General features: G+C 39.9%; 1 protein-coding gene across 4 annotated transcripts in view; it reads right to left on the bottom strand.

Moving 5' to 3' along the window:
• The window catches only part of PARD3B (par-3 family cell polarity regulator beta), a 383975-nt gene that overhangs the window by 65278 nt on the left and 302658 nt on the right, over window positions 1-16039 (bottom strand). For all 4 annotated transcript variants that reach the window (XM_056496182.1, XM_056496185.1, XM_056496183.1 and 1 more), the window contains one exon: window positions 14492-14788. In XM_056496182.1, coding sequence (XP_056352157.1) covers window positions 14492-14788 — 297 coding nt within the window. The remainder of the gene's footprint in view (window positions 1-14491; window positions 14789-16039) is intronic.

A 16039-nucleotide genomic window follows, 5' to 3' on the forward strand; every position in this document is an offset into this window, starting at 1 on the left:
ATGATCCTTGATGTTTTGGGAACGAGGCAAATGTAACATGCCCACACAGGCTGCAAAGACAAATTCAGAGTTTGTGAGCCTCAATGCTGTTTAAAGTCATTGTGGCCAGAATACACACTTTTGTATTAAGAACTAGCAACCTGATAGAGCTACTGGACAATAGGACCAAGCTGCTTTGGTGTCAGGTAATTAACTGTAAAGAGTATGCACTGAACACCTGTGAGAATGCAGTCTGCAAAATTACTATTTCTGCTGTAGGATAAACATCCCTTCACTTCTCTAGTCCTCAACTTTATAAGCTTGCCAACCATCACAAATGTGAATCACAGCCTCCATTCCTGGAGCAGCAGACAGTTGAGTGTGCTGAATCCAGTCCAGATCCGTACACCTGTCCCACCAAGAGAGAGGAAAGTAAGCTAGCCCAATGAGATGTGGGAGAAAGAAAGAGTGCTTCCATCTGCTGCATTTTTTCTGCAATGACCAAAGTAAAAACCCCATGGATGTGCCCTATCTCTAACTTAAACACATTGACCATAAGATTTTTCCTTCCCTCATTTTTTTGCATTCAAGTATATCCTCCACTAATGCACCAAACTACCCTTTTTCCTCCCCATCTAATTCACTGCTCCCCATGGGACAGCCACTAAATTTGATTCATGAATATAATACATTTACAGGCAAAACTGGGAACAGAGAAACCCCCTCCCCATTATATCACTCTCCAAGAGGGAGTTTGAGACACACTGAACAAAGAAGCCTCAAATCTTCTGGCATACAGCTTAGAAATGAGAATGTGATTTTCCTTCTGTATCTCTTGCTTCATTACAGAAGATATGGGCCTTAAAACAGGCAATTTTTTTTGGCAAGTAATGTTTAAGGTGCTGGCTTTTAGTTCTGTTTTTCTGTAGATTCCACACAGCAGCAGGCAGCTTCCCTCCCTCCAGTCCTGCTCCCCAACCCCAGCTGCAGAGTGAAGATATCTAAAGGATTCAGGCAGCTGCAGAAAATGCAGGACTCTGGCTCTTGGGCCTCATCTGTGTTTCACTCCTTTCACATCCATCTGGATTTGACAAAGTCATGCTTATCAGCTAGATCAGCAGATAGTCTCCTATCAGTGTTGTGGTGCAAAATTAGGTCAGAAGAGCATTCTGCCAGCTTGTGTTTTGCTGTTTAATCCGGCATAAGTAGTTGTGGAGACAGCAATAAAGAACATCTCATCACACTAACAAAATTCTTCATCCCTTAATCCCAGTGAATTTTTCAACCTTGTGAGGAAAATGGAATAAAAATAACACATTACTGCTATTTAACTGCCTATTCCAAGAGCATAAATTTTTGAGAATACAAGTGGGCCAGGAGGCAAGTTTATTTTATGAAAATATATCACGTTCAAAGGCAAATGGAATGTTACAAAAATAAAGTCTGAAGAAGAGTAGTTCTCAAGTTTTAAACCATCTTCTTCTGTGGTGCCATAGCTGGGTCTTCCAGCCGGCCTCACCAGATGGCCACGTTGGCCACCATCAGAATAGCAGCCTGGAAAGAAGTGCCCTACAGCCCTGCCTGAGCATCTTGGCTGGAATACACTCTGAGGCAGCAGTTCTGTACTCACAACTCACAGATATTCCCAGTGCGCTTGCTTAAGAATTCTTGAAATTTGTGAAGAGATTCAAGCCAAACTTCTGGTCCAGGAGAGGTCAGGGAAAATAACAGAATGTTGGCTACCAGCTTTTAAATGGTAATTGTCACTATTCACACTAAAAACAACCCCTCCCCACACCAGCACACAGTATGCAAATCTGTTCAAAAACAGTAATCATAAAGAAAAAAAAAAGGAATTTTCTCTTAAACAGTAGGTAAGTTCAGCTGCAGAGTATTTCAGCAGCTACATACAATTTTGTGTTTCATGGAAGCTGTACAACCATTCCTCCTCTTACATACAACTGTGCAAATCAGTGTGTTAGTGATGCTTTTGCAAAGAGGGTTTGACAACAATAGAGAGTCCCCAGTCTGCTAAATAAGAAGTGACAACTCCATTTGAAAGCTGTCTCTGGATGTGTTTTATGTGCAGAAATTATCTGTGACAGTTCAGATCAAAATAGAGTTTTCATTTCATGTGGGAGGTAAATGGACGATAGAATAGGTTACTTTAAATGCTGCAGTCTAGTCCAATTAATGTTTCAGACTTTTCTGTATTCTGTGCTCTAAACTTTGGGGTAAAAAAATGTAAAAATAATTTTGTCAATAGCATGATGCAAAGATCAGGCCAAAAGGTAACAAAAGCAGTTAACAAAAACAGTCATGCAGACGTATGGCAGAAATGCTCAAGTTACAGTAACCTGGCTGTGAGACTAATAAGTATAAAACAGAAAAGAAAATATCACTTCATTCTTCCAGGGAGAACCAGGCAGGGGAATCAATTCTGATTTCCCATCTCATTCAGCAGAGATTTTGCCATTTACTTTGATGGAAACAGGACTTGCATATCAGTTTTCTCTCTGAGCAGCAGGCACAAATCCACATGCTATCATTTGCTTTTCAGATTGTGCAACATAAATTTACAATTTCTGCCTTACGTACTATACAAATGACATAATTTGTACTCTAAAAAATGTCAAATCCAAGGTGTTCACATTTGTTACCTGTAAATCAATCAGTTGATCTCTGACCCATTTTAAAGAAATATGTTTTCTTAAAGGTTTGGACCTACTGCTGTGTTACTCAAGCACATCAGTGGCCATGGCGGGAACTGTGCTGATACAGTGACTGTAGCTTTCTATCTTTTTCAAAGTTGGTGGGGAAAGCAGTAGTTCATGCATGGTTTTTGAGATTCAAGCATGAAGTACTGTTAGTAGAAAAGGTACGGACCCAAAAAGTGAGTGATCTCATCCCAGACAAGGGCCCACGATTCTTACATAATCTATTTTGTTTATGCCATGCTTTAAACAATGCTTATTTTGATCTTTTCTGAGAAACAGCATTTTTCTTGGCACGATTTTCAATTTCCACCCACTTAGAAGAGCAGGTGTCTTTGTGTATCATTGCTGAACCCTGGGAATAAAGAAAACATTTTAAAAACATGTCAAAATTATTTTCCTAAAGTCAAGGGATATTAATTTAAGGTTCCATGGGCATTAAAGAAGAATAGACCACTCAGTTTAAACGCACTGAGCTAGTAGAAACACTAACTGAGACAAAGCATTCAAAAGATATGAGACCTCAGTATCTAGCAGCCAAAGACTGAACATTGTTAATCTTATTCCTCAGAGGCGAGTTTTAACACAAAAGAGAAATTAACATCTATCTATGCACTAGAGTCTGGAAGAGAAAAACAATAGAACAATGAAACTGCTCAGACATCTGGTATATTTGCCACAGCTAATAGTGATGAGATAGTGGGCAGAGTGCAGAATAAAGGCAAGAAGGTATGAAAGGACACTTATTTCAGGAGTCACATAGAAATGGAAAAAATACCAGTAGTCAGGCTAAGAGTCCAAATTTTCGGAGGGATTCTCAAGCCCTCTCAATTTTAGATTGATAATATATTTGTCACAGCATTCAAAGAAAGAGAATGAGACTTCTGCCTATTCACTTCTGGAGTCAGAACATGTCACTAAGAGCACGAGACTTTTCAAGCTCTGTAGTAAGGAGGTCAAAGCATCACCACCGATGCAGACACTGGTATTTACAGAGAAAAGGAGGAAAAGATCAATCCCTTCCCCCCAGTCCCCTTTACTCTCCCTTTTTGAAGCAGCTGCTGCTTAAACATTGCCATTGTATATAGAGGCACAGAATAATTGCCTCTTGGTTTGTTTTTTGGTTTCTTTTTTTTTTTTTTATATCAGGAACAGCAGAAGATGTTAAAGGAAGAAAACACCACCTTATTCAGGTGAAGGACTGCAGACTGCTTGTCATTTGTGTACTACCAATCAATAACAATTAGGAACAGGTTTATTGCTTTGATGCTTTTCCCCAACCCTCCTCCACAAGCCCACACCCTTTTGTCATGTTATGGAAGTTTCTTCTGACATGTAAAGCAGGGACTGCAGCCAGAGGAGGCCTCCTCTGATATTACTGAGAGGAGAGCAGAAGCAGCCCAGGTCCCCTGATCTGCAGCACACAAGTGCTCAGTTAAAACAACCCTTTCAGTTATTGAGCACTGTGGTGACTCAGGCATAGAAAACAGCTGCCCTCTCCCTGCCTCTCCACAAGACCCACCATGTTTTATTGTGCTTCCATTCCTCTGAGGATGCCTTGCTGCTTACTTTTCAAATGCCAGGCCATGTACAACACTTGCATTGGAAACATGTTCCACGCTTAAACTTACATGCCAGTCTCAAAATAATTGTTTCATATGCATTTATGTAAATACCATAATGAACATTTACAGTTTATTCCCATTTACAAGGTAATAACCATATGCAGGACTAAGTAGGCATCTAAGCCTAAGGGCAGAAGTGTTTTTAACAGATAAATTTCATGGCTGAAGGACATGTTCCAGATAATGCTGGTTTGAGAAGAAATGCCCCTAAGATACTATTATGCTGAAAAACTTTATTTAAGATTAAAATTAAGTGATTGAAGGCATTAAACCATAAATACGCGTCAAAGACTGAATGGTAAGGTGTTTGAAATTTTAAAACATTAGTTGTCACTTTCTTGTTCCTCCTTACTGCTACCAAGCCACTGGAAGAGGGGGCTAACAACCTCCCAGAGTGCATATTCAGCAGAGGACTGTGACACTGCAAAACTGTCACACTGACCTGCTGGTACACAGGTAGGAAACTGGAGATAAACAAGGAGGAGAAAAATAAATTAGGAGAACATTTAGTGCTCTACAAGCACATTGTATTTATTGCAACTTTAGCACTTACTAGAGGTATCTCACACTCACTCCTCTTGCATCTTCTTTATTGTGGGCTGTTTTTTTGTTTTTCTCCACTTCAGTTTAGTGGAAAAGAAAAATGAAGGCAGCTACCTGTTTTGCAGGCAACTGAGGAGTATAAAATGTTCCATGCAATAACCCTTCACTGCTTTCTAAAAGTGGCCTCCAGAAATCAAGGACAAGTTAGTGATAAAAAGAGAGTGTGGCCATCTGAAACAACATGGTTTTCTCATGTCCCTCTGTCCTAATGAAAGACCTCTCAGGTGCAGACCATAATGTAGTTGAAGACAAGTTGTTTTTTCCATTTTCTGTGAGAGTCTAACCTGACTCTCCACAGAGCAGTCACAATTCTCTTAGACCATCCCAAGATCAATACTGATACCTTGATCAATGTCAACAAATGCCCTGCTGCTGCATGACCTGCCAGAGAAGCAGCTCCTTAGCCACAGTACACGTGGGCTCCAGATGGTGCCAGGTCCCCTCGTGGGAATGCAAGGGCAGTCACAGAGGTCCAGAGTATACACCAACTTAACTACATCAGAAGACTTGGGCTGATGAAACAATAAACTATTTCTTGGCTTACTGTGACCCCTTGGATTACTGTCTGTGCCAGTGGATTTGTGATCATGTATTGAAAAACAGCACGTTTAGAGTTTGTCATTGACTGTACACTCTGCACAGCTGTCAGACAATAATCACAATTATTGTCTTTTTATTCAGCATCCTGTTGCCTATTAAGCCATTTCCATCACATCTCATCATTCTTCCCAATATTTCTGCTAGCACAATATTGAGTGATTTTCAGCTTTTCAAACAACATCAGTTTTTACAGTTTTCTGCTAATCAAAAGATCTGGTTCATGCTTTTGCCTATACTTTCTGTCAACAATGCTGCCAACTAAGTGCTTGGGTAACTATTTGCCCCTGGCATCTTGACACAAACAGGGAACAAGGTCATGGATAAATTTTAGGAGCAGTCGTTTTATCCTGCAGTTGATCATTGAAACTTCCATGAGAAGATTCACACTGATTGATTCTGAAATCAGATCTGTGCCCCCCTTAGACCTTTTATATCTTATTATGCTGCAATTAGCAGTAAATTTTAAAAATCTGCCAGTGTAAACTCCAGGTGAACTGTGACTGCAGAAAAATCAGTGTACAGTAAGAACTTCCTACATCTTACAGCTACAGAGATAAAAATGATTTCCACTGCAAGGCTTCCACTACATAGTTAAGCTATATGAGTAGCACACAGTGCTGAGCAATTTGCCTGGACATGCAGATATGCTGGAAAACCCTGCCAGAGCTCCTGCATTGCTCCTGGTGGCAGCAGAACCTGGCAGTGCTGGTGGGTCTGAGGAGCACCCCAGGCCTCCCTGTGCTGCAGCCTTCTCACCTGGTGTAAGCAGCTTTCCTGGGGAACTAGGAAAACCGATTTATTTTGAGAATGTATGAGAAATTGTGAGATTCTGCTTGAAGACTCAGGGCTCTGTTTTACTTCTCACTGCTTAATTAGGAGGAAGGCTGGGAATTGCTTTAACTGCAATTCAGGGGAACCTGTCAGCACAGGTCTCACTACCTTACATAACCTCAAGCAGAAGTGAAGACACTGAGAAAAATTCTCATGGCTCCAGTGAGTCCATTCTCCTTGTCACATGTAAGAGTTACTTCTCCACCCTTACTAAACAGGTACTGAACTCAGTATTTTGAAGCAGTCCAGTGATAACTCTTTTTTATTCCTCCTCCAAATGTAAACCTTTGCTCATACTTTCAGATTTGGGGGGAAATGATTATTTGTGTTCCTTTAAACTTTGACTATTTTTAAGAATAGTTTGATCACTAATTTATCTCAACAAAGTGGAAAGTCAAGAGAGAGTTTGCTGTGAGCTCATGCCTTTCACCTGGAGTGTGAACATACAGGTGCCAATACACATGAACTGGCTCCTCATGGTTGAACTCCTCCACCTCCAAAATAGACACATTCATTCACAGACTTAAAAATCTAGCACAACAAAACCCCACACCCTCATCTTTAGTTTTACTAAACCAAGATTATCTCTACAATGAAATAAAGAATCCATTTTTTTTCCCATTTAACTAGTATCACCTAAGGAAAAAACGTAGGAGAGGATTTTTCTCCAAGTCATAGTTTTGGATAGAGTGGGAAGTCCCTGAGGTCAGCAACCTAGATTCATCTTACAGTGGGCTACACAGCAAAGCTTGCATAAGGCCAAGCCACCAGGGTTTTTCTCTGAACTACTTGCATATCCAGAAGCTAGGAGATCATATGGCAAAATGAGTATGTCAAGAAGCTGGGGGAGAAAACGGGAGATGGTTAATAAAAAGATTGGGAACTGGACTGAGAGAAAGGGAAAACAAAAGAAAAACAAACAGTTTCTTGGCAAAGGACTTGCTGGAAGGACAAGCCTCACAACTGTGAGCAGCATAATGACCTTCTGCTTGTTTCTCTTCAATCAGGGAAATGGGACTAGGCTCGTATTCATCATTTAACCAGAACTGCAGTACAGAATAAACCCGACTGATACATCTTTTTTTTTCCTTAGCTAGAGCAACTCTGCAAGGCTAATGATGGGGCCAAAGAGACTCATTCTGACAGAAGACAACCTGGAGCAATGAAAAGCTGGGTATTTTGAAAACCCTAAAATGTATGAAATACAACAGACTACTGGAGAGTAGTGGGAAAACAGAACCACAGATCAGACTTAATCATGTCCTCTACACTTTAATCAAAGTAAGACTTAACAATTTTATTTAAGATTACCAAATTCTCAGAGGAAATGCATTTCTCTCTCTCTACTGCTACCAGACAACTGCTAACTTGGAAGAAGAGAACACAGTACACAATGCTACATTCATCCATCCATACTGTGTATCCACTAAGGTAGACCTCTCTGTTCAAAGAAAATATCTAGTTACATTGTGTGTCTACTAAATGGAAATATCAAACGCTATTAGGGTTTGCACTTTCAGTATGGAAGTGACCGGCCTATAAACAAGATTTTAGCAGCTTTTCTTTTAAACAACTCATTTTAATTAATTGTAAGCCATTAACCATTAACTTAAAATGCCACTTACAAAATCTTAATTTGCACATTATCAGCTGGTTCACAAATAGCTATCTATAACAGAAGTGTAACAATCTTCCTCTCTCTTTCTTGGGCTTACCAAACTTATAGTGACTTCTGGCTGCTCAATTAACCATATATTAGCATTTAAAATCAAATGATGTTTTGTTAAAAAATCGTACAGAGAAAAGTTAACACACACATCATTCTGCTGCTGGTTAAAGAGGTAAGTATGAAGTTTTAGTCAAATTACATCCTGCACAAAACAGAATTTAGCATCTCTTGCTCACACTAGGAAATAAACTATGGCAGGAACACATGCAAGGCCATATGATTTCATTCCAGCTGCATGGACGATCTCACTTTGTCTTTATTTGTACATTTAAGAGGCTGACAACACCATCTGCATTTCACCATATCCTCTGCTATGGTCTCATCTTCCCAGTAACAGACCTGGCTTTCTCTTCAGGGACCTATCTTTTGCATTTGCATCCAAACGGCTGAAAGAATGGGATATTACCAGTAAATATGCAGAATTAACATAAAATAATTCCATAGAACAATATATCACAAGAAAAGACAGGGCTGGAGGGAAAAACCCAACCTAAACCTAAATGCTTAACACAGCTGCCAAAACTCAAGCTCCCCAGCATCTGCAGCAGGACAGTCACAAGGGAGTTGTGGGAGTACAGTATATAAAATTTTACACGTCTGTCAATAAGTGAGGTGATCCAAACGCAAACCCTAGCAGGCAGGATGCATGCAGGCAGATTTGTGACTATTCCTGACAGAATTTATTTCTTCTGAAGAATGCATGGCCTCGAACAAGCATGCACACATTACATGGCAGCAGCAGCAGTTTGACAACTTCCTTCTCCTTAGACACGCTCCAAAGTGCTCAGGGTCACCTGAGTTCCATGAAATCTGGATTTTAGTGAGAAGTGAATGGTAGGGCTTGAGTGCCAAAGTTGGAAAATTTGGATGAGGGGTTCCTGGGAAAAAGCACAGCAAACCCTAAACATTAAGTAATTTTGCTTGAATGCTATCCAGAGATTTTTGGGTTTTTTTCCCCATATAGGTGGGAAATAAACTCAAAGCTTGTTTAAACACATCTCCTCAGGCAGTCCAGTTACTCAACATTTCCCCTGACTGGCACAGTGAGTATGCAGAACCCAGGCACCCTTTCTGAGAAAAAAACTGCCAGTAGCATTAGGAGCAAAATACACAATTACAAGTCTAACTCCAGTGGCACAGCCTACACTGGAACTGGTGGCCAAAGGGCTTTCTGGACTACCCTGCTTCCGTGAGCAGGACAGCTCCACTGAGAGCCCCCAGAAACCACAGAATCTCTGCTGTACTGCCAATGCCAGCCCGAATTTGTTGTCAGAAATCTATCAGCCAGGACAAACAGTAAGTTGCCAAACATTAAGTTTTTGGTTTTAACACTATGGGAAACAGTGACCAGATGGCAGCCAAAGGCTAAGAAGGCCCTGTTGTACATTTCAGAAAGAATGAATTCCAGAAGAATCAGAGGAGAGTCTCGGGATGTAGAGTAGTACAGGACAAATAAAAAGCACAGATGATTTTAGGACACCAAGCAGAAGAGGCTTTATGGTACTTGCTTGTACTTGCCACACTCCATAAATCAAAATATTCCAATGCATGACCATATTTCTCTTTCCACAGCAATGCCAGGTACAGTGGCAAAGGGCACATAGATATTACATGGCCTCATTCAATTTCCACCTTGCCTCCATGATATCCATCTCAAAGAATAATCTTCCCTGAGTAAAGGACCATTCATTCTTAGAGCAGTGGATTGCTTTTATGCTAGTCAGTGATGAAAGGTGTTGCAAGCGAATGCAGGATGAGAATGCCCACAGGGCTCTGAACTGAGAACCAGAAAACTTCAGCCTCTGGCTAATGAGACACACATGGCCAAGTGCCACACCTGGGCAACACCAGCTCACCCTTTTTCAACAAATCCTTTTCTGTGCAGCTCAGGATTCCTATGGCCCTGGATTGAGCAGGATGAATGGACTGTACCTGCCCAAAAGATAGGCATTTAGCCTTTTAGTAAAAAAAGCTCTTTTTGCTACATTTCAAAACTCTGGACCCTTTTATGCCCTCCTCTCAGGCTTACACATTGTTTACATTTGGCATTTGGTTCCTCAGGACATGCACAGCAATTTCTTCCTTTGATCCTTCAAGGGAGACGCAGACTGCTCAGCATCTCTCTCCTCTCTGTTGACTTAGGCCAGCTCTAACACTGAGATGTGAGGGACACAGAGGTATGGATTTTATTTTCCCATTTTCAACTTTGCATGTTGCTAGACTGAGCATTCTGAAAGACTGCAAGTTGCCATAAGGAAACTTTCACCCAGAAACAAGGAAGATCTATTTTACAATTAATTAATTAATTAACATTAGAGAAATTAGGATCTTGCACAGGGGGCCCCTAAACAGCATCTCCAAAAAAAAAAAAAAAAAAAAGCTGGATCAGACTTTGGGGGCGTTGGACTTTACTACTACATTATAAAACAGTGTTGTTTTTTTATTGATATTTTTTTAAAACCGCAACAAGATACAGCTCTGAATCTATTCCTGCTAAACAAAGGAAAACTGTATTCATTTTTGTCAGACCAGCACTTTGAAATTCCCCAAGATAAGCCACATAAATAAGTGAAGAATTATACTTGGCAATGAGTTTGGCATCAGACTTTAAGTGTTTCATAGTTCTGGGCTGAGAAAATAAGTTGAGCAAAGTCTCTAGAACCTTTCCAGAGATGTACTTGGGGTGTTTGGATATACTTGACAGCACCATCTTCACGGGAAGAAAAAAGACGAAATTGTTTATTCGAAATGCGAGAAAGGGTTTCACCGTGTGACATGCCTGACATTTAAGTGATAATACTGTTGTGCATCTGCTCTTTTGGCTTTGGTCTGACACCTAGGCTCTGCCACGGTGCAACTTAGCACTGTCATGGCACAGCCTTGATGACTAAACTGGGAGATGTGACTTACCACCCATTTCAGGAACATATGGGCCACAGATCACTCAGCCTCTGCCGCAGGCTCGGAAACGTGCAGCGTCTCAGGCAAAGACCCTGCGAGTTCCCCAGCTGCACAAGGTGGCTGTGCAGGCTGCACCACCCTTAGGGATGCCATTTGCATTACAGAAAATTGTGGCTAATTAGAAATAAACAGAAAAATGCTTGATTTACAAAGAAATGTGTGATTTTGCCAGCTAATTTTTTTTTCCACTCTAACTTAACATTCACCGAATACACTGATCATGCTAATGCTTTCGCAATATTCATTAATAAGGACAATTTACATTTATATAGCACCTCTCTTAGTTAAGAATTCCAAAGCTTTCAGCAAAATATACACAAAAAATTACTTCTATTTCACTGAATATAGTCATCGTTGGAACGAAAATCAACAATTGTGAAGCAGTGCAGAAGAACGTTACACAACAGTTGTAAATAAGGCACAAAGCAAAGCCCCCAAAAACCCAAAGCACAAAGCCCCAGAGATGCCAGATGCGAGTGAAGGTGAATGGGACGTTAGAGCACAAACAGGGATGTGAAGCAGGTCTGTGTGTGCCCTGAGGAGCAGTGGTGGAGGCAGCTAACATTCTTCATAGTGATTAAAGCACAGAACCCATGTGCAGCCTGTTGCTTTCCTGCATGTTGAGGGACATTCTCAGCTTAAACTGTGAATCTACAGTGAAGAATGAACCAGGAATATGCCATGGATTCTGGTGATGAGAGAAGGGAAAGTAAGCGTATGCAAAATGTGAACGGCTCTTTTCTGTCCACTAAGTTTCATACTTTACAAATGGCCTCCCGTTTTTAAAAGGCATTAATTATGCTAATACATCATTCTGCAAAAATAACATAAAATAAAAATTAACTTCGTTTCAAAAAATGAGTTTTAATTCTCAATCATAATGATACATAACTGGAGTTCTCAGGCTGAAATGAAGCAATCTATTCTCTCTGTGTTCCAATCCTCCTTCTATTCCTAACCCCATTTACTTTAGTCACTGATCAAGTCTCCATGCAAGTATATTACAACTTGAGAGTCACATATGGGAGAAAAAACCATCCATCTAAAGTAAAATTAATAGCAAAACTTTGAGAGAAAGCATGCATGTGCTAGCAAGAGCAAGGCATAAGTGTTTACATGACCAATGTGTTGATAAATGTTCAGCCCCACAAACACAAAATAACTGTGGCTTGGCTTATAAGCATCCATTATAACCCTTTCCCAACATTTTGAGGCAGATGAGATAGTATTCATTACTTGACCCTTGGAAGCAGATTGTTTTCTTAATTAACGCATTATCCAGGGATTTTTCTATACACATCTTTTTCTCCTTTCAGTACTCTCCCTCTAGCACTGAAAGATTTCCTTGCCTGAAGTTGCCACTTTATTCAACAACTGTTGGCTGAGACCTCACGACCCACTGCATAAATTCACATAGAATTATTCATGTTTGGCACATTTCTGCTGGTGAATAACAACACCATTTTGTCTCTCAGACAAAGAAAAGAAAGATTCAAAAAAAGAACAAAGGCAGCCTAATAAGAATCTCAAATTTCCTATTTCTTTCCTAATCCGGTTACAAGCCTGAGAAGTTCAACAAAGCAAAGTTGTGGACTGTTGGTCTTTCAGTACAGATGGACCAGCCTCTCAGTGTGACTTCTGATCATGGGCTCAGCTATGAGGTAACTTTTCCTGCCTGCTCAATGTTTTGGTTTTAGTTTTTCCAACTGAGTTATCATGTTATCATGCAATTACAGCTAAATCCACTCTGACATTCGAGATCCCAATACCAAATCCAAGCTTGGTTGGGACTTCAATCTTGTCTCCCGAAGCAAGTCAAGAGTTCACAGTGTAGTCAAAACCACAACTCAACCAATCCATTAGAGGAAGGCAGAATAAAAGACTTGAGCATTTCTTTCTTCTGCATGGAAAGATAATCTATAGGCTTCACTTCAAAACTGATGATATATTTAAAACATAAAGCCATAAAGTCCTGTTAAAACTGAAATTACGAAGCAACTTTTATAACAATGTCTTAGTCCAGCACATGTATGTGATCATATTTGGAGGATACACACACCTGAATTTAGACACCTTCCACTGGCAATTCTCAGATCTTGGTTTATTGAGTTAGCATAAACTCAGTTTCTGATCCCTTTACTACATCCAACTCTTGTTTGACTTCAGTGACAACTGCCTTAAGACTTTTCTAGTAATGTGAAAACCACTAACTGGCAAAAAGCTGGGATCACTACCTCTTATTTTATACAGTAGTGGAAGAGTTAATAACATGGAAGAAAAAAAACAACCCTGTCATTATGCTTGGAAAGAACTTTACCATACTGTATTTAGGTGAGAAAGAGAGAGACACTTGGCCCATTCCCTGCTACGAACTTAGATTTATGTCAGAAGTGTTTTATTATATTTATAAGTATTTATAACAATGACTCAGTAGACATTTTTAAAGTACTATGATGCCACAAACTGGAAACACTCCTATATCTGTGCTGACATATTTCTCCAAAATTAACAAGTGTGGTATTACATGGCACAGACTGAGGTTATGGGGAGACACTTCAGATTGTAATATGAACTCAAAGTTCCTAAAGCCCCCCATGTTTGTCAGCTCTTCCTTTCACATAGACTTGTCCACACACTTGTACTTCGGTTTGAAAAAGCCAACATTGATATACTGCTACAAATGAAGTCTCCTGTTCTTTCAGTCCCAAATTCCAGAAGCAACCAGTTTTAAAATCATCATAATGATTTTATTTAATACATCACCAACTCAAAGGAATTTTTGTTTCCCCTTTAACCAAGGAAAAAACGTAACCATCTTTCTTTAATGCTGGAAGCTTGACAGTAAGGATTAAAAATTGTTCTTTCCTTCCCACTTAGTTATTGGAAAGGCTGTGAAAGGCAATCAGTCTTGTGGAGCCACACTTCACAGTCTGCATAAAAATGCCATGATTCTCAGTCCTCTCCCCAAACTAATTGAAAGTGTGTAATATCACACAGCTGGGAAAATCTAAACCATAAACATATACTATATATACCAATATATCATGCTATTGCACAAAACCTGTTACTAATAGATACTTGATGATCTACAGGATCGAATGAGATCTGAAAACTGAGATTATTTTTGCTGCAGGGTAAGAACTTTTCCCAATTGAAAGAGGAAAAAAAAACACTCTTTCAGCAGTGCAGGAATTGGACTGCAGTCAGTTCATTCATTCTGTTTGTGAAATATGGACTTTTCTTTAATGATTTTTGTTTGACTGCTGTCTTGCTCTGGGGTTACTGCTGCAGCAAATCTTGCTTTTGGGTAAGAGGAAATTCATGGCTTTCTAGTCAGTAAATTCAGGGGTTTGGGCCATCAGAACAGTCCCATGTCTGACCCCCTGCCCAGACCCAGGCTCCCTCCCCACCAAGCTATCATTTTCCGTAATGCCAGGTGGCAGTATTACCTGTCACCAGAAGTCTGTGGGTAGTGCTGCTTGTTTATTTTTGCATACAGTCCTTCCAAGTGCTCCCTCTCCATCGGTGCTGAGGAAGAATCCCGCAGATAAACAAAGGTTTCTCCTACTGCTGGTGACGAGGGTCTGTAGATGCCTGCTGGGGGATAAGCCTCTCGGAAATGGTTCACTCTGGCATAGTTTGGATCCACCTCATCATCATCAATGTCAGGTCCTCCAGGACCAGTAGAATAATCACTCAGGCCTCTCAGCTGCTTTTGACGTAACTCCTGATGTTTTGCACCAATCCTAACAATGAAAAACAAAGAACAAATATAAAGTGGGATCTGCTTCAACAGTAATCATCACACAAATTTGAAACACCATGAACCCAACCATTTAGAGCTTTCAGTACAGTGTGAAACTGGTGTCAGATAAAACAGAGTGGTGCATGCAGCAATTTTGCTCTTTATGTCTGGCAATCACATTTGTAAACAAGCTTGGTCACCATTCTGATGAAAAAAATTAATGCATTAATGCTAAATATAGTGTGGCTTTTCACTTATTTTTTTTTTTTCATGGGTGCATGAACACATACAGGTTTAATTCTATACCTACCTTCCAGATTGCAGTTGCATATACCTAACCCAATCCTGAAACTTTTTATCTAAATTAGCCAGCAAAATTGTTACTGACCCTTGATTATTTGACCCACCTAGATTCTCCTAAATACATTAACTTGTGAAAAGTGGATTAAATGTGCACGTAAATGGAGAGATGGCACATCTGTCTCAATCAAAGAACCACAATTAATTTACTGAAAATTAAATTTTTTAAAAAATTTATTTTGGCTAGATAAATGTGAAAATAATGCCTTATTATATAGGGGATAGCGACAAAGCAAAACAGCAAAGAAATGAATAGAAATTTGACAGAAATGAATTGGTACATATAAGTGAATTAAAGACCGTTACTGGCAGTATTCCACTGTGATAAAGCTTTAAGTGGTATTACAAAATGCTGCTGCTAATCAGGGCCATTGTGTAATCTCTTTGGAATAGTAAAACATATTCAGGTAAATTTCAAGCTAAGATGATATTCAATGATTCAACATTCCTGCTGGAGGAAAAAAATGTACATTGTGAGCTCTTCCGTTACCTGCTCAGCTACTCTTCAACAGAGTGTAATTAAGTGCAGTGAGATGGATCTGGCAGAGTGCTGAGCACGGTATGTAATAAATGGCATTTACAGAAAATAGAGGAGCATGGAAGAAGAAACAGGGAACAGAAGAAAGATACAGAAATGCAATGCCTGACACAAGTCAACATTTGCTTTTAACTGTAACTGGAAGCACAACAGCAGTGTAGAAAGAACAGTATCATTTGTACCACAGGAGTAAAAGTGAAAAGGGTCTGGCAGACTTGGTTATCCAAGTAAGGCTTAATGGCCTCAGGACTCTGCATATTGAAAAATGAAGGTGTTCTGGAGAAAGTCTTTAAAAGGCATGGAGAAAAAGGTTCCCTAGAAAAACAGATGAGCACACTGGGAGTTTCCATCTGA

Source organism: Oenanthe melanoleuca, chromosome 7 (assembly GCF_029582105.1).
Source record: "Oenanthe melanoleuca isolate GR-GAL-2019-014 chromosome 7, OMel1.0, whole genome shotgun sequence".
NCBI lineage: Eukaryota > Metazoa > Chordata > Aves > Passeriformes > Muscicapidae > Oenanthe > Oenanthe melanoleuca.